Source organism: Coenobita brevimanus, chromosome 65 (assembly GCF_032717465.1).
Source record: "Coenobita brevimanus isolate Jiangsu-jjx chromosome 65, ASM3271746v2, whole genome shotgun sequence".
In the NCBI taxonomy this organism is placed as follows: Eukaryota; Metazoa; Arthropoda; class Malacostraca; order Decapoda; family Coenobitidae; genus Coenobita; species Coenobita brevimanus.
This window is the reverse complement of record NC_137018.1, coordinates 5,185,908-5,205,907: the sequence shown is the minus strand read 5'-3', so window position 1 is coordinate 5,205,907 and position 20,000 is coordinate 5,185,908. Positions and strand designations below refer to the sequence as shown.

Sequence of the window (20,000 nt, the reverse complement as noted above, 5' to 3'; positions counted from 1 at the left end):
TCTTTATTCCCTAGATGCTCACTTATTTGGCTTCTTTCATTCTCAACTTTCCCTCTTACTTTATCATCTGTTATATTTATTTCTCTTTAACACATATTTTTATAAGCATCGCATGACTAAGTAAATGGGAGCACCGCGAGTTTATTTTTTGGTGCTGAAAGCTTTGAAATAGACCTTTACTACAATCAAACCATTACACATACAGAACCTATTTTCACACCATATGCTCTCATGGCCCATCACCACCCCCAAGCAAAATAGGAGCTCATCTCTCCCATTTTTTCCTCCCCACACCTATTCTTTCACCCTCCCACACTCCTCCACACAGTCGTTCTTGTTGAAAACTTTATAAACTTTCTCCGCAGCTCTTCGGTCAAACCAAAAATCCTACAACAACCATTTCCACAAGGCTTCGTTTCCTGTCCCAGCCTGAACGTCCACCAAATTTCCAAACCATTCCATTCACTCTTTAACCAAGCTACCTTTTGATGGTGACGTGGTGCTACTTGGGTCACATGGGTGGTGAACGTCCTTATTCCTTTCTTCCTTCCTACTTCCTCATCAGCACTTTCTCTTTTTTCCTTTCCTATTTCTTCACTGTTTTATCCTGCTGCTATATTTTTCTGACTATTGATACTTGTGGTCTTCCCTATCGCTTTTTCACTTCTGTTCTTTCCTTGTTACTTGATCTTTCTCCTCACTTAACGAACTCCTGCTTTTCTCCTCACCAGACTAGTGTATAGTTTTCCTTGTTTTTTTTCCTTTATTTAGTAACTGTTTTTTCTTTCTTTCTTTCTTTCTTCGCAATTCTTTTCCTTTGCCTTTTTTTTTTTTTTTTTTTTTGATAGCTTTCTCTTGACACAGCCTCCGTTCATCCCCTCCTTCCCCGCATCCACTTCTTGGTGTATCCATGCTCCTTATGTGCGTATTCTTTTTTTTCCTGTATTTGACCTCGTTTGTTGACTCATGCTTTTTGCCTTCCTTCATATCTTATTATCTATTCCTTCCTTCATATCTAGTGGTTTCCTTTCCTTCCTCCTCCGCTAACCATTTCTTGCATACCTCCTTACGGGTCATTTTTCTTCCTGTCATTGTATCAGGCTATTTCCATTTCTTACTACTTCCATCTTGATTACGCTCTTGTTCTTCCTTGTCTTCTTTACCTGTTCATTCCTTCAATCCATCCATTCTTCCCTCCGGATTCTTCATGAGCCCTTTTTTTTCCTGTTTGTCTGCCTATTTTTTCCTTTGTATCTTTCTTGTCTGCCTTTTTTCATAATTTTATCTTATGTTATCAGTTCCATTCCTTCCTCTCTATCTCATTTTTTCGTTGTCTTCCATCTAAGTCTATTGCTGCCTCTCTCTTGATATGACTGCTATTATTCCTTGCTTCCTTTGCTGACAAACTTAAGTAAATACTAGTACACTTAAACATCCTCTTCTGTGTTATATAAATCCTTGTAATATCGCCATACTCTACATAAATATCGTACAAAAGTTTACTAACCACCCATATAAGAAAACGAACCCTGGCCTTAGCAGAGTTCTCCCGACGATGACAAGGTTAACAGTGATAGCCTTAACCCTCTGAGGTTCCTATGACTCACTCAACTGAACAAAATCGTCTTGCATTACTTGAAATATAAGGCTAGAATATCCCTAGCAGGAGAGGATTAATTAACTTATATTATATTTTGGATTTAAAAGAAGCACAGTAATTCTCGTCTCTCTCTCTCTCTCTCTCTCTCTGCTTAGTTCTTTCTCTCTTCCTTGTCTAACTACACTGTGCTCTTGTTATCTTTATCCTTCCTTGATCCTCTCTTCACCTGACCTTTCACCCTTCCTTATCCCCATCGCTACCATCTCGTTCTTCGTACTTGTCTTCCTTCGTATCAGATCCTTCATTTTCTTTGTCTTTCTCCTAATCTGATCCTTAATATCTCCTCCGCATCGAATCATTTTCCCTTCATCTTCAGTAACAAAATAGTTTCTCTCATCTCGTGTCTTTAACCTCTTCCCCTTCTTATCTGTCATGCTTCTTATCTGATCCTTCACTTTATTCCCCTTATCATCTGACTCTTCTTAATACTTGACCTTCCTCCTTGTCTAATCTTGTCTAATCAATTTCCCCTCTTTCCTTTCTTACTATCCAGTCAGTGTCCATCATATCGTATGCTTTATCATATCAAGTAGGTAGGTTAACGCTCAGACTCCTATGGCCCACTCATATGCAGAAAATCATGTGGCGTTAACAGGGAAAAAATAGAGTTGTCCCTACGCGAAAGGGTCAGTTATAAAAGTATTGACACTCTCAGGTACTGCGCTCACTCTCAGCTTAATGAAATCGCCTCGAGCCAGCTGGATTGAAATAATAAATTTGTCTAGAACTTTAGTGGTTAAAAAAAAAAAGCGTTTGACAGAATGATAATTGTCGTTTGTAAGGGAATGATCTCCAACTACACGAAAGAAATAAGTATGAGATCTGGCAAGTTTGAAAGCATGAGATCTTGCAATGGGAAAAGACTGGGAGTGTAAAAAGAGATATGTAAGAGTAGAACATCCTGGAGAGTCTTCTGCTCTGGTCATCCTTCTTGAATGTTTGCTTCTGTAGAGGACCTTGTGCTTGTTCTTCAGGCCCAAAGCAGACAATTAGGTCAGCTGTGAAATATCCTTGTAGTCAGTGGGTTGCTCTGTGTTTCGAGTATTCCATTCGCTGCCAAGGGGAACAGAATAAATTTTTCACCCAAAATAAGACTGCTGAAGGCTTTACCAGTGGGTGAATGAAGTGTTGACGATTGTCCGTTAGAAGACTGAGGGTAAATCTACTTTTGCTGATTCTGGATACAGCCCTCGTCATTCAAAATAGTCCAAAGGGTAACAATCAAACTGTTTGAACTGAACACGGAACAGTATAAGAAGGCAGTAATAAAAATGAATCTCACTACGTAACACAATGAGGAACGAGGGAGAAAGGTCAAAGTTAATTATTTATTTATTAACTGACGCCAAAAAAAGTGGGAGGAAAGGTTCAAAATCCTCTCCTTGCTCTCTGGTTTAATCATATAGCTCTAAGAAAACTTTTTCTTCTTGTTTTTCTTTTTGTATTTCTCCTTCATTCCATTACACATCTTATTTTCTCCTGCCTTGAGTGCACCCTTCATCTTCGCCCTCATTCTCCCCAGTCACCTCATCTTTCCTTCTTCCTGGTTTGATTTCTCGTTGCTTATTCCCCAAACTCTCTCCTAGCGATCTCTCATATACAGGTCACTACCCTGCTCAGCCCACTCCTCTCTCCTCGCCTCCTGCCCTACATTGCTCGTCTTTTCTCTCCTCCTCACGTTCATCAAACCTGTCTCTCCTATCAGTCACAGGCTCCGATAACACTCTCAGCTGAATAAAATCGTCTGGCCTTTAACTGAACTGAACATTAAGAGTTATCCCAACCACTCTTTGACGCATACAATCAATCTGGGTTGAATATAACTGGAATAAAATACAAGAAAAACGCGATAATGAAAAGGTTATGACATTTTTTGCAATCCTGATTTTTCCTCCCCTTGTCCCTCACCTCCCATCCATTCTCTCTCTCTCTCTCTCTCTCTCTCTCTCTCTCTCTCTCTCTCTCTCTCTCTCTCTCTCTCTCGTTTCAAATAGCCTATGTATCAACCCTGCCTTCCAAAAACCATATGTCTCCTGATTTTTCTTTCTCTTGTACTTCCCTCCTCCTCCATTCTTGTTTCATTATTTATTTATTTTTTCTTTTGGCTCTTCTTTACGTTTATCTAACTTAAAATCTAACTTATGCTTGCCAATCCCAGGTTCGCATTCTTGTCGGTTTGGAAAGCTCCCTAACACGTCTTCCTAAGCGATGAATTTGCTTATTACATTTTGCTGTCCTCTTCTGTATTACTTAAGCCATTTTGCTATCACTATACTCTGCATGTATAGCGTACAAAACATTATTAGCCAGCCGTATCCAAAGTTAAATCGACGAGGAAGAGGTGTTAGGGAGCTTCCTTAACCGGCAAGTACCAGTTGCAACGTCATTAAGCAACTCCCTCATCTCGTTCTTAACTTCTCACCAATTTCTATTACATTCCACCTTATTCTATTGTTTCTATAATTCCTTAACATTTTCCTCCACACCTGTCCTGTTCCGGATGCTTCTCTCTTGATTTCTCCTATTATCCTACACCACATTTCCATTCCCACTTCATTCCTCTTCTTTTCTTCCTCCTCCTTCCCTGTGTTTTCTCCCCTCCTCCTCCTCCTCCTCCAAGTTCTGCACCCGGTTTGAAATGCCTGAGAGGTGCAGCATTATTCAGAGGAGGGAGCCGCTTTTTCTTTTTTGGCAATACTGCAGATTGATCGGAGATGATGTGGCTACGATATTGTAATGTGTGTGTGTGTATGAGAGAGAGAGAGAGAGAGAGAGAGAGAGAGAGAGAGAGAGAGAGAGAGAGAGAGAGAGAGAGAGATACCGTACGGACTTTCTGTTGTCTTTTTCTAAGGTAATAACTGCCTTGAAACAAAATCTCTTCTCTTTATAAATGTTTTTGTCACTTATCGCATGACCTAAAACGCTATCAGTTCCATTCATCGCGCAAAACAATTCCTTTCGTATGGTTTTCGGGCCATTTTATGTGATTACCTGATATTTTTCTCTGCATTACTGAAAGCATACGATTTGTTTCCAAGTTTTCGAAATTTTTTGACCTCGATGTAACAGAATTGTAAAAATTGCCCAGAAACGCTTAATTACGCGGCTCATGCCCACCACTCCCTCATTTTTTCAAAACTTTGTGTAGGATTTTCTGCAAACACAAACGGGCTTATGTTCCGGCAGAAAACAATGTTCTCACTCGCAGTGCCATTTTTTAATCATTTACTTCTTTTCTTTTTAACGTCACAAAGGATTTTAAACTCGTGATTAAGTAGGATCACCAGTATCTTTCTGGACGGCCCTCATTTTTTCCAAGGCAGTCACCATTCACTCGACCGCCACAAATTGCACAGTTTCCTGATGCTATAATTTGTGGAATTTTACACTTCTTTCTTTTATCCTTGGTCTTTACTTCTCTGTAATTCTTAACGTGAACTCTGCCTGCGTCTGACACTTCTGTGAATAAGAATTGTGTGAAATTCTCTGAAATTGAAGAATCGTGTGAAATTCTCTGAAATTCCTACACTGTTACTTTTTCTCTCGTCTATCAGTCTGTCATATGAAAGGAGCAAGGTACCAGGAAAACTTGAGAGAGAGAGAGAGAGAGAGAGAGAGAGAGAGAGAGAGAGAGAGAGAGAGAATATAGCCTACCGTAAGTGCTTGCGTTACAGTCCGCGCCAGCCAACCTTATCTGAGATTCACACCTGTCATTGGCTTCAGTAATTTTCTTCCCCTTGATAAAATGACGATCTGAGCCACGTTCATAGTTATTCGTAAATTTCACACTGGCCTTCCATGAATCGCGGATGGAGAATGAGAGAGCGTAGTTCTATGGAAACGTTAACTGTTGCTTTGTTTAGTCAATAGTGGTGATTTTAACCTTTTTTTGTAGGCATTGTAATTAAAATGGAGGCTTCAAATAACCTCATCTGAAGCGATTTACGCCGCCTACTTCATCTTAATATTCTCTCCTGCGGTATTTGAGTCGTTTTTATTTGGTTCCTTCTTCCTTGCATGAAAAAAAAAAAAAAAAAAGGTACAAGAGGATGGTAAGAGGTCATATGCAAAATAAATCGCTCAGGAAGATGCGCTTCGGTGCCTCAAATGCCATCTGTAATACGGGAGTGATGAAGTACTATGCATTTTATTTTTGATACCTGTTGACAATTTTTAACTTAGACCTTTCGAACTAGAGGGCTTAGATTTTGTTTTATTTAACGTCGTGGCATATAGAGATCCTTCCAAGATTGAACTGAATCGTCTGGAGGTGGCTAGATTACAGCATGAGCGAAGGGGTAATGTGCTGCCTGAGTTGTTCTTGATTGCCATTCGTTTTCCTATGTGATTTATTCTGCTTATTACACCTTACTACACCTTACTGTCCTCTTCTGTGTTAAATTCTTCCAATATCGCCATACTCTGCATAAATAACGCGCGAAAGGATGTTACCCATCCATATCCAAAAATAAACCGCCAAGGAAGAGGTGTTAGGGAGCTTCCTTAACCGATGAGACTATGGGCATTTATTATTCTTCCTCAGTCCTTCTCCTTCCACCACCGCAATCACCACCACGCCATTCCGATGCTGAATACATCCTACATTCCTCACCACGTATTTAGCACCACGCATCACCCTTAGTCACCAGTCACAGTCAGTATCATAGGTCACCACGCAAGAATTATCACTCATCACCACAATATCACCACTCTGCCATATTGCCATAACTCATCACCAACGTTAACATCACCCACAAGCACATTATCATTCATCACCACACCATTAACGTCACAACCCGCCACACTGCTATCCCATTTCACCAATATCACGTCATTACCACTCATCACCACATCATTACTCATTACCACACTACGACCACTCATTTTTTCACCACTGCATCATTGCTCATCACCATAAAAGGACCACTGATCACCACATTCTTACCCCACGTTACCCTAATTCACCTCCACATTATCATTTCATCACCGCATCACCAGTCATCAAATTACCCCTGTCATCACCACCATTAACACCGTTCGTCATTATAACCACTAGTCATCACATTCCTCTTGTCATCACCACATTAGCATTACCCATCATCTCACCACCAGTCACCACGGCACTTTTATCATTATCCTTCCACTACTTATCATCATCACAGTCGCCACCACATTACCTTCATTCACCGCCATCATCGCAACCATAACCATATTTTTCTTAGTCATCACCAACATCGTTATTACTCGTCACTACACTACCCTCAGTCATGACCACATCACCCAAATCACCGCAATTTATCACCACAACACTCGCCAGCACATTATCCTCGATCATAACCACATCCCTAGCACTCAAATCGCCACACAACGTCGTCATCACATCAAACCCAGCAACCGCCACAACCCCATCACTCATCACCACCATAATCCATCACCACACCGCTTTACCCTCAATCAAAACCACATCAACACCACCGGTCATCCTCACACAATCCATCACCACACACGTCACCACATCACCACCACTCATCACCGTACCCTAAGCCCGGGACGAGACTAATATCCACCAGTAATCAAATTTGCTCTTAGCACTGGGAATCACAGACAGCAGGGCCCCCACTCTCCGCCAACCCACATCAATAAACTCACACTCCCGGCCGCGCTCACAGGCCACTCGTGTGCCTTGGTGGGCGGACAAGCAGGGGAAAATGAAAGAATCCGAGAGGTGCTTGAGAATGCAGACTCCGCGTACAGAGGCCGCAGCAGAAGCCCTGAGAGCCAAGAGGAGGGGGGCAGAGAGACGGGGTTTGGTCTCAGTGAACTTCATTAGTGCCTCCTTGACTAAAGCCATCAAGAGCCGGGAATGAAAGAAGGATTTTGATGGTGCAGCGTACACGGGGAATGAAAGCGAACGCCAAATGACTAGCCCTTAGTGTAATCCAACAGGTCAGAGCTGGAACTGAAGTCTGGTTCTGGGTGACACACCTATTTCTCAGCACTTCTCAAATCACCACTATACCAGTTTTACTCTAACTTGGCCTATGAATTGTTGTCCTTCCACTTTGAATGCTGAACTGTACCAATGGCTTAGAATATGATGCTAATAATAAAGCTGTCGTCTCTCTATTCTGAATGCTGAGTTGTACCGATGTATGGCACCAGAAGAAGATGCTGGTGATGAAGACGTGCTATGGACAAAATGCAGAGCCACAGTATTGTCATGGTCTGCCAGTAAGTTATGTGAAATAAGCTGTCAGTGGAAGAAAAGACCTGTCAAATGAAGGTAAAAAGGAGTGTTGACTCTTTTCGAATATCTTACAAAGGATTTTATTACCTTTAGAGGAAATCGGGGCTGAGACATTCAAAACGCATCTTACGACATTGTTTGTTGTTAAGTTTTCACCTTAAGTCCACGAAGACGATACAGTGCGATATTTTTATAAGAATATTAGCGATTTTCTTTTAATGTTTTTTTTTCGTGACCTGCAAGAAAAATATCTAGTGTCTGACGGAGCACTGCAGTAATAGAAAACCTACTAATGAAAATAGGAAGTGGCAAATAATAGAGATAATTTTCACAGCAAGGTCATGGGGGTCAACAGTTTCATTAATATCCTCGTTAGTGTACCTTCCATCATGCACACAAATAACTGAACTTCGTAGTTATGACAAGCTTAATTGAATGGTCATAATGTTGTGTAAATGCAGATGGTAAATTTATACAAGAACTGTTTACAAGTAATAATTTTGGTCGAGTGATTTATTAACTGTCCAATAGCAATCGATCAATGCGCTGTTTAAAGGGAAATTGCACTGATAATATTGCAAAGGAAACTGATTTGATAAAAGACATGACTGGAAATTGAAAATATCAGATGTCAGAGAGGTAATTTGTCATGACCTTTGCAACAGATCCTTGAGTTGCCATCTCATGAGGGCTGAAAAAAACGGACTGAACAATAGACTTAATAATGTAAAATTTTGAATCGCAAGAGATGTCCTTGGAGGTTAATGAAAGTAGAGTAACTGGGAGAATAAATTAAATTATTGGGGAAGAACCAGATGGAAAGACTAGGTAGCGGAATATCTGAAGGAGGATGTAATGCCATGGGAGAAGGGGTCGTTGCTGAGTATGGACAGAAATGCTATGAGATCCTTCTACTAGGACCGTCCTTACAGAATGCCAATAAACAGAATAGGCAAATAGACAGGCAGATTATCACATACTAAAGCTCTGTAAACCTGACCCAAATTTAGTGACCTCTTGCTAACCTGTATCATTATTAATCCTAATGAAAACCACTGCAGGACCAACGATCGTGTTTTAAGGGGCATGGGAGGCTACCTAACTCCTCTTTCCTAGCGATTTATTTTGAATTTTACTGCACAGTTTTCTCTTTTACGCATTTTAATTAGCTCTAAGACCGACATGGCTTGCACATAACATACAAGAGAAAATTAACATACCAGATATAAATAGAAGTCCGGAAGACGTGCCAGAAAACATACTGAGCTCACGAGAACACTGGTCTAAATTTTTTCCTGAGAGGGAGAGTGATACCTGGAAATTACTCTTCCTCATGCTAGCCAAGTTCGAATTAGAGATAGATACCTGTCGTATGGATAGTACATATAAAATCGGTGTGCTGTAATCACTGTGTTTTGTATATATGAAACCTGAGTGTTGCATTATCTAAGTTTCAGTCTGCAGTCCGTATATAGCATTATTAAGAGCGGCCCGGGTGGCGTATTTTTTTCTTTTGGTACTCTTAGTCATTCGTCGTTGCGTCGGAGCGAGTTCAGTGGGAAATGACTCGGCAACGTCGCGCCTTCGCCCGGGAACAGATGAGACAATTCGGCTAATCAAACCAAGAAAACAATAAGAAAAGGCGTGTTTTGACATTAAACCAACCTCTACCTCACCAGCTTAGGCCTAAACTAATGTTAACTTGGTATAATACCTTGTTTTGCTTGAGGGCAGGAGGAAGGTGCAGTGTTGCCGAATCGTTTCTCGAGGCACTCGATCCAACGGTGCCAACGTGACTGGATGACCAAGTATTCCAGTAAAGAAAAAAAAAAAAAAAAATGCAACCGGATGCAAACATATGTCAGCTTACGAGTGGACATACTGCCAGGTTGAAACTTCCACCACAACTAAACTATTCAGAAACAATTACATGGGTTGGAATTTCTCTTCATGGCCTCAGAGCTCCAAAATAATATGAAAACCATGTTAAAACGTATTGCAATATTGCCAGTCTGTAAAATTGACAATGAATAGCCTGAAGCCCCGAGTTGGTATTTCGAAGCCTCAAAAATGCATCGAAACTGTGTCAAAGCCAAATGCGATCTTGCTAAGCTAATAATAACTAATGATAACTAATGAGGTTGGGATATTGCTTCATTAGTTCGAAGCTCCCCAGTGTCTCGAAAATGCATCGAAACCAAATGGGATTTTGTTGGCTGATCAGGGAGAATGATATAAAAGGTTGGAATATCGGCTTCATTAGTCCGAAGCCTCAGAAGTATTATCGGTCGTGACTGTACAATAGAAAATAAAAGTGGTAATGAAGCAGCGTGTGTGTGTGGAGCAAAGGGTTCCCCGAGCGCCTCTCTCCGGCGGCTGAGAGGCCAATTAAACAAGATTTTAGTGTGTAATAACGTGTCTTGTCCTCCCCAATCCTGGCGTCTTCTTCCCCAGCGCACGCATTTCTCTTCCTACTGATAGCATTTCTGTCTTCACGTCTGTATTCTGTGTTACCTATCAATAGTGTCCGTGAAACCAATTAAAAAGGACTTTAGTATGTAATAACTTGTCTTCTCCAGTCACGGGGTTTTCTTTCTCCACATAAGATTTCGCTTTTCACATATGGCTTCCCCGTCTCCTCCTGTCTTGTTTCCTACCCATTATTGTTTTACAAGAAACCATTAGGCTATCTATTCTTACTTTACCTCGGGTCTTACTATCTTATCTTCTCCCTTCAGTCTTCCTCGCGCCTGGTTTCATCCTCCACACACTCTTTCTCTTCCTACAGATATATCATCTGTCTTTACGCATCCCTTCTGTCATACTTAATATTAATTTATTAGTTTTTCCATGAAACTGTTTATACACATCTTTTCTCCTTCTTCCTCAGATCTTATTATGCTCGCTTGTTCCCCGCCACCCTTATTCCTGCCTTGCCTACCTGCCTCTTCGTCTGTCTCATTTTTCTGCCCATCCAGTCATTACTCTATTATCAGTGTGCATGAAATCATTACTATTAATAGACCTATTTTTCCTCTTCCTCATTTCCTGTCAACCGAATTTCTCTCGCCACTCTCTCTACCTTCGCTTTCCTGTACCGTATGTCCTGTGTCTTCTGTTTCCGTCATATCTTTAATCAACCACATGAAAAATGTTCATGAAAGAGAATTATTTCTTCTCCTTCCACTTCAACCCTTTCATATCCTCGTTTCTCCCTCCACTCTTTCTCTTGTCTCGTTTCATTGTCTCTCTGTCCCTTTATTGCACTTATCATTAACCTACTATCAGTTTTGGCAACCCTTCTTCTCCCTCGACTCTTTCTTTAGGGTCTAGTCTTACTTTATTTATTTTTCCACTGTTTTAAACTTCATTCTGATATCCAAAATTTCCACTTTCATTTCTTTTCATTCCACACGCCACTCTTTGTTTTGCTTGTCTTTGTCCCTCCACATGTACCGTATCTCCCCTATCGTTAAACTTTTAGCAACTTATACAGTAACATCAAATCTCACTCCTCCCCCACTCCTTATGTTCGCTTGTTTTCTTTCTCTCCGTAATGAGTCTCACTTATCATTTAACTTTCATTAACTTAACCAATTATTTCCATCATCATTATCCCTTTTTCATTCTCCATGCTCATTTCTTTAGCTTCGTCTGTCTATTTTTTTATCTCTTCTCCTTGTCTCATTAACTCAGCCAATTATTTCAGTTCTCCATCTTCTTCCACTCTCTCTGTACTGTAACTTCATTTTATTCTTCGTCTCTCTTTTCGATATTTGTTTCTTGTGTTGCTGTTTGCCATTTTTCGTGGATTCTTGTAAGCATTTGTTAATCTGTGTGTGTGTGTGTGTGTGTGTGTGTGTGTGTGTGTGTGTGTGTGTGTGTGTGTGTGTGTGTGTTGCCTTATTAGACTCGCAAGCCTGTCATTATTATTCTTTATTACTCTCTCGTTAGCCAATATTACACTCTATTAGCCTCTTAAAGTCCGCCTTCCTCTGTATAAGCCACTGTTAGGTCGGTTTCTCCTTTTATAAATCTCATATAATTTTGTTTCTGGGTTTATGAATGCCGTGAGTCGTTTTCTTCCTTTATTAGCCCCTCATAAGCTTGTTTGTCGCTTTAATAGCCTCTAGGAAGCCAGTTTCTTGCTTTATTATCCTTCCATAACACCTTCACTTTTTCTTGTTTAAGTTTCCCGTGAGTATTTATTAGTATATTAGTCTAGCATAAACTTATTTCTCACTAGGATCTCTTAAGTTAATTTCTCTGAGTATTAGTTTTTCGTAATAATTTAAGCCGTGTTATTCATCTGTTGTAACGCTACTTCTCGTGTTCCAGCTCTCCTTGATATGGGCCTGGCTATACTGGTTTCTCAAGAGTACTGTATATTTTTCGTTTTATTAATTTTTGGTACACTTGCCAGATATAGTTTCGGTTCATCCTCCGTCTCTATCTCTAGTCAGAAGGCAGTCGGAGCAAGCTCACACAAAACAGAGGTCTGTCGTTGATATTTCAAAGCTCTTCTAGACTGCAAAGGGAAAGGGGGAATAGCGGAGGGGGAGACTAAGGATGGAGGGATGGGGTAGAGAGATGTATGAGGGAGGTGTTTGGGAGATAGAGGAAGGGCAGCCAAATTGCAGAGGACAGGATGACATGGAGACTATTTGTTTGTGGCCACCCCTTACGGGATCAAGGCAACAGATAAAGAGAGACAAGGAACAGCGTCATTGCAAATTATTCCTTGTGTATACTCTTTTCACTAGTCTAAAATTAACATCTCTGCAGCTTGAGTATTTAACAGTAACATGAGATTTACAGATGACTGCAATATTAGACTGGAAAGAAATGCTATGGCAAGGAAGTAGAGTTGTAGTATTGTCTTACTCGGCCATTAAGATACGTGAAATATGCCGCAGAAGGACGAAACTCTGGGCCAGGTTAAGGTGAAAGAAATTATAGACCAGTAAAGCCTTGAACTTTTACTCTGGACAACACTACTACGTTCGGTTTGCATTCCTAACTACTATTCTCTCCAGCATAGGAATAAGGGTAGAGGAAGAGCAAAATCTAAGCCTTTTTCTAGCTTTATCAGTCTCTCGCTAATATGTGTTCTTTATCATTTACGTAGATATTAGCCCTCTATTCCCATATACACTGTCGTTGATATTATCCACCCGTACTTATGTCACCATCTTTGTATTTATATTTCACATTATCAGTATACAAAAATCTCCTCTCTCTCTCTCTCTCTCTCTCTCTCTCCCTTTCTCTCTCTCTCTTTCTTACACACACACACACACACACACACACACACACACACACACACACACACACACACACACACACACACACACACACACACACACATAATTCCCTCCTTTCATCCGCTTCCCCTATGAACACTCAGTAATACGTATTCCCGTCCTTCTCACTTTACAGCTCCTTCACACCCATACTCACACACACTACCACTCCCACTGCCACACCCACACTCACACACACTACCACTGCCACACCCACACCCACACCCACACACACACACACACTACCACTGCCACACCCATACTCACACACATTCCCACTGCCACACCCACACTCACATCTCGCTCCCTCTCCTATTACCACACCCCCACTCACACACCCAATATACTTCTAGCACACCCACATTCTCCAGTCACACATACCCACAATACCACTATCACACCCACAAAACCACTGCCACACTCACACTCCCACACCCAGAAACGCCACCACACCCATCCTACTCTGCCTTTCTCTCCGTCTCCTATATGAAAAAATAACCAAATATGGGAACCCATTTATCTAGATCTCCGTCTCTCTCCCTTACAGTTCCCCCTTCCACTGTGAGGATCGTGGACACCAATGGCCAAGAGAAGAGCTCCACTATCGGGCCATATATCCTCGGCATGTCCTTGGTCCTCAAGTGTGTCGCTACGGGAGGTGAGTACTTGTCAGCGAGGGTTTGAGAGTTTTATATGAGGTTGTGCATTAGTGGATTAGGGTGATGGACAGGGGTAAGTCTGATCATGAGAAGAGCTCTACTGGGTCCACATATTATCTCCTGCATGTCTAGGGTTCTCAAGGGTGTGGCTATGGGAGGTGAGTACTATACTGTTCCTAACTTGGCCCAGGTTTTCGTCCTTTTGCAGCTTATTTCACATTGAAGTGGCAGAAAAAGACAATATTGCAGCTCTACATTCATTCCACAGCACTTTCTCTTGACTATCAGCATATTCTAACGTTAATCTATTGTTAGAACTCGACATTCAAGGTGGATAAATGTCAGTTTAAGCCAGGTCAGAGTAAATGGGTACAGAGAATATTAAATAAGTTCTAGAGTATGTTAATATGTTACCGACGTGATCATCTCTATATGACAGCGTTCCTGTTTTCGTGTTATTTTCTTTCTTGGTTTGGATCCTACCTCCTCTCTTATACAGTGGAAATTAGACTGATGATCATGATGATGATGATAGTTTGTTACTGAGATGATAATGAGTTTCTGTTGTGTATGTGTGACTGTTTTATGTTAGTGAATCTCTAGTGGATTTGTGCTGCGTTATTAGAAAATTAATGAAACAGTGGTCGCTTTGTTATAAATTTTGTGAGATGATAGTGAGATAGCAACGTGTGTGTGTGTGTGTGTGTGTGTGTGTGTGTGTGTGTGTGTGTGTGCGCGCGTGCGTGCGTGCGTTTCAAGTCTGTATAAATAGGTCCTTAACCGTCAGAGTACAAATATTTGGAGCATATACAAGGACATACTATCATCACCCACTTAAATCCTCACCCCGGTTAGGATTCGAACCCTGAACTCCACGTACACGCATCGCAGGACGAGTGCGCTTCCTAACGGCAATCGCTGCTCTAGGGAAGAAAGTAAAGGTCACAAAAATACGGTCACGAGTTCCTGACAAGCTCCCATCAGCGGCAAATCGAGATGTTGTTTTCCTATTAGCGAACTAGTTAACCTTACCAAGTTAGACTCTGCTTCTTCATGTTCTACGGTAATTGATCAAGTTCTCTGTCACTTACATCTTATGCCACGTGAGAGAAGACTTGTGTTGCTGTGATGAGAAATGCCCGTTGCTTTTTACTTCACTTAGGTTACGTTATATATCTGCTTCATCAGTTTCGCCTTGTTACCTATGTCTCTTCCGATTCCTTCCTTCTCCCTTACATAATTTATATACTTCTTGCTCTCTGTTTTTCTTTGTACGAACATCTGTTTTTCCACGTTTTCGTCATATCTCCCTCCCCCCCTTTTTTTTATTTTATCATCGAGTGCCTTTCTTTTCGCTTTCCTAATTTAGTCTTTTTTTTTTTCCTTTAATCTCTAGGATATTCTCTTGTTGAATATTTAACCGCTCTCTTTTCCAGGAATGAAGCTTTTCTTAGCCCCTTTCGAACTTCTGTCCACCTCCCCCATCACTAACTGTGCCTATAACTTCCATTTCCTAGCCTATGACGTTATCTAGTTCTCCATTCTCATCCTTGGTATCTTTCTTTCCCCTCTCATATCATTTTTCCTCCTACTTTTTCGCCTATGGTACTTTTCCTATGATTTTTGTTAGCACCGTCCCTCTGTCAACAATCGCGCACCTAGCATCATTTTCAGGCTCTTTTACTCAATCTCAACTGGCTAAAATCGTCTGACGTTAGCTGGAATAGAATACTAGAGTTGATTTGACCATGAAAAGGTTGTTACTGATAGTATTAACTCTTTTACGAGCCTGTGTTTCACCATCAGCTGAAAAATGGCATGATCTTCGCTAGAATATAAGAGAATTAAATTTCCTAAGATATTCCTTCTTCTTCTTCCATTAGTTGTGTCATCTCTCACACCTCGTTTGTTCCATACCTAACATCAATCGCCTCTTCCTGTCTTTAATATTGCTCTTCTTATCTGCAACTGTCCTCTCCTTCCTCTTATCCTGTGTTAGTTAGACTTTCTCTCTCCATTCTGATAACTCCACCTCCTTATCTTGGACAGTTTCCCCCTTCTCCATAACTTCGGCTTCTCTGTTTCTTTCTCTCTCTCCCGGTGTTGACAGAACCCTCACTCTCCGCTCCCGACAAGTCTATCATTCCCTTCATCGCTGACAGTTATCTCTTTCACTTTACCTTTGACAACTGTCCCCTCCTTGCCAAATGTAGTGCCGATCTCCACTTCAGCATGCGAGGCAGCTTCTGTAAAAGTGCGTGACAGAACTACAAGATGATAAAAACAGCAAAGAAGACTCACTCTCTCCCCTCCAAGCCCTCCAGTCAAGATTGGCAAGAAAAAATGAGAAGGAACATCCTCTAGAAAACTTTTTGTTCTCATTTTACTGATGTTTAATATCTTCTTCACTACCCTGTCTCCAACATCACCCTCCCTCTCCCTGTCATCAATATGTTTCCTGCTTCTTATATGTGCTGTTTACATTTCCCGAATTTGCCCTAGAAACACTGGTATGGTTCTCTTTTTCCTGAAAATGATTTCAGACATCTCCTCGCTTCCCTGCCTCCCGTTTTCTCTCCATCTCCTTATCCTCAACACACGTTTCCTGCTTCCTGTCAGTGGTGTGTGTAGCCTATATTGTGTTTACATTTTCTGACAACCTGCTGTTTCTCATCTTTAACCCCTACACGGCAACTGTTAACATAACTTCTTTAATCCAGTGGCAGACATTTTTTTTTTCCTTTAGTTTAGGAAGCATCTCTCGTACTGAACAGACTAATGAAGGCTGTTTCCAACCATTCGAAATTCTCTCTCTTAACACGAAGTTATATGATAATCTTAAGGTCACAAAGATGAAAAGAAGAAAAAAGTGAAAATACAGTATATAATAAAAATGGCCGTCTTTAACAATGGGTAACAACAATGCAGCTCGTCATAGGAAAAATCTATGTCATCCAATGGTTCTTTCATATCCTATTTATTACCTCTCTATTAGCTAATTATCAATACATTTCTCTTGCCCTTTGTCTTTAGTAGTTCTTCCGTGCTTCCAATGACCTGTCCTGTATCAGATCATTTTCTCTTCATTATTTTCAGCATCGGTTTATTTCCCTGTCAGTAATGTCTCCCGCCATCTCCCCATCGTTCTCACATAGGTGTTACTTCCTGTCTTTAGTACTTTTCATATTTCTTATTGCCTACGGTTTTCCCTCTCTTATTCTCTATATATTTATTTTATAGTCGTGAGTGCCCCTCCAACTTATTTCCAGGGCCTGTTTTCTCTCTCTCTCTTTCTTGTAATTAACCCTTTAGAGAGTGGACGTCATGAGCGAGCATATTAAATTTTTACAGTATGCTCAGGAGAAATTTCTGAAACTCGAAGGGTTGACAATAACGTTCATTACCTCGTGGTTAATAATAATAATAGTCTCGTATTAGTAGGAGTAAATTATAGCATGACGTCATCTAAGTGAGGTGATTAACATATTAATTCCTTTTCCATTTCTTCATTATCCTTTCCGATCTTCACCACCTGTATTAATTTCCTAACGTCAGTTTTTCATTCAGTGTCTTTATCTCCCGTCTCGCGTTTCCTGTTCTCTCTCTCTCTCTCTCTCTCATCTTTGGCGTGATTGACTTTGATGCTGAGAGGCCGAGGTGAACACAGCCCCATCAATCATTCTTCCTCTCGGCTTCTTCCCTCTCAGCCGCTGTTGCCAAGCCGGTTCTGCTGTCGGCTGTCTAGGTAACGGAGCTAATATTGTGCCAGACCAGACGCCACACTAATTCCATCATTATTATCATCATCATCATCATCAACAGCATTATCATAACCAAAATTGTCATCACTGTTATCATAATCATCATCGTTTTCATTATCGTCATCCTCCTCATCATCATCTCAGTCATCATCAATATCATCATCATCATCATTACCTTTTCTCCCACCTCAAAATGGGATGAGGTGAGATCCAGAAAACCGGGGAGAGAGAAAGTGCGACAGAGGAAGAACTTGCAACGCCATAGCAAGTGAAATAAAATAGACACTTGTTTGTACGTCATGCTGTCCCCCGAACAAAATTAAGTTGTATAAATCATAGTCGACCAGTGTGTGTGTGTGTGTGTGTGTGTGTGTGTGTGCCAGTGTGTTTGTGTGTGTGTGTGTGTGCCAGTGTGTGTGTGTGTGTGTGTGTGTGTGTGTGTGTGTGTGTGTGTGTGTGGTGCGCTCGGTGAGTGATGGGTTTGATTTGACGGCCCGTGCGTGAAAAAATCTGCACTGTATTTTTTCTGGTTTGGTTGTATTAAACACGAAAACAGCACCACACTGAGCGTTCGGATCGTATTGTATTGTTTATAAAGGCTCCAACTTGCTTGCATGCGTCGGCCTTGTTCACCTAATGGCTGCTGTCTATGCTGCTCGATCTCTGGCAGCCTCCCTGTTCAGTCCCTTTTTCTTCAGGTCACACTATGACCTCATCCCAGGTTTTTCTCGGTCTGCCTCTCACAACCCTACCCCCTACGTTCACACTTCTCATTTTTTGCACCCAACTGTCATCCTTCATCCTCTCCATATGCCCAGAAATATTAAATAATATAAGTTCACTGTGTCCTGAGAATTTGTAAAGTTCCTCATGACTATGGACGTTGAAAATTTACCTTCTTCAGTAAATGTGACTGGAATATAAACAGTAAGGTATTTCAACATTTACCTATTGCAGCTTATTTATTTATTTATTTATTATTTTTACTGTGGCCCCATGTTCAGTCTGAAACATGAACCCAGTGAACACTTCTACTACAGCCAACCATCCTCCTTCATGAGAGAGAGAGAGAGAAAGAGAGAGAGAGAGCTGAGGGACGTATGCATAACTAACCTTATTCAGAATCTCCCTCTATTTCAGCAGATATATACAGCAATGAGCCACATCAAACACCTGAATCCTGGAGGCTTCAAAACTACAGATTCCTCCTACTCTTCTTGAGAACCTTGCAGTTGACGAGGATTTTTCTTGCAAACATACCAAACTTCGATGCTCCTGTTGAAATATCGCAGCTTATTAGAAAAGTTCGGATCATCCACAACACTCCTCAAGCTCTCTCTCTCTCTCCTCTCTCTCTCTCTCTCTCTCTCTCTCTCTCTCTCTCTCTCTCTCTCTCTCTCTCTCTCTCTCTCTCTCTCTCTCTCTCTCTCTCTCTCTCTCTCTCTCTCTCTTTCTTGGCAAGCTCAAACACTCGTTAACTTCTTGCAATGACTGGAAGGCATGGTCATGAGCCAGATATTTTTCCAGTCACAGAGATCACTGATGGGATTTTCCTTTATGACTGAAAATGAGCGTCTTGGAGGATTCGCGTTTTGGTTGAGAAGTGGGTATTTTCCAGGGGACGAAGCGTAAGTGAGTCGAAATGGACCGAATCACTCGTCAGAAAAGGAGAATGACTTTAGGATTTGTCATCATGTTTGAGCTGAATAAGTGGGATGGCAGACTGTTTAGGGGAGAGAAATGGCGTATACACACACACACACACACACACACACACATAAGCATTTAGATCTCTCTCTCTCTCTCTGTCTCTCTCTCTCTCTCTCTCACACACACACACACACACACACACACACACACACACACACACACACACACACACACACACACACACACACACACACACACAAATACATGAACTGACTTACTACTATTTTGAACAATTTTTACAAAGACAGGTGTATCCAAAGGTTATCGTAATTGACTAATGATCAAATATAAAAATCATCCCAGTTGCTCAGATCAACATCATCATCATCATCATCATCTATTTGAAACTCGCTTCTCGAGATTAGTTTCCCCCCAAACCTGCAGCAGTTCAAGTTTTAAAGTTTATTTATGAATGGAGGACACCTATAATATGGTGTACGGATTCTTTTATATTCTATTTGTTTTTTCCTCCCCTGTTCATCTTCCTTTAAAAATTCAAATATTACGGGACGAAGGGAATGGACAGGACGCTGAGAGACGACAAGAGAATTTTAATATGGCAAAAATAAGATGAAATAATCAAAGGGTCTCTGCGTTCGTTTCTTCACGTATATTTGTTTCATTTCCTTTAGCCTGTGATGCCATTTGTCATAAAGATAT

General features: G+C 41.0%; 1 protein-coding gene across 1 annotated transcript in view; it reads left to right on the top strand.

The window, feature by feature from the left end:
- Positions 1–20,000, top strand: part of LOC145404917 (cell adhesion molecule DSCAM-like) — a 587,705-nt gene that overhangs the window by 325,477 nt on the left and 242,228 nt on the right. Inside the window, exon 3 of the mRNA XM_080276424.1 lies at positions 13,758–13,868. Coding sequence (XP_080132550.1) covers positions 13,758–13,868 — 111 coding nt within the window. The remainder of the gene's footprint in view (positions 1–13,757; positions 13,869–20,000) is intronic.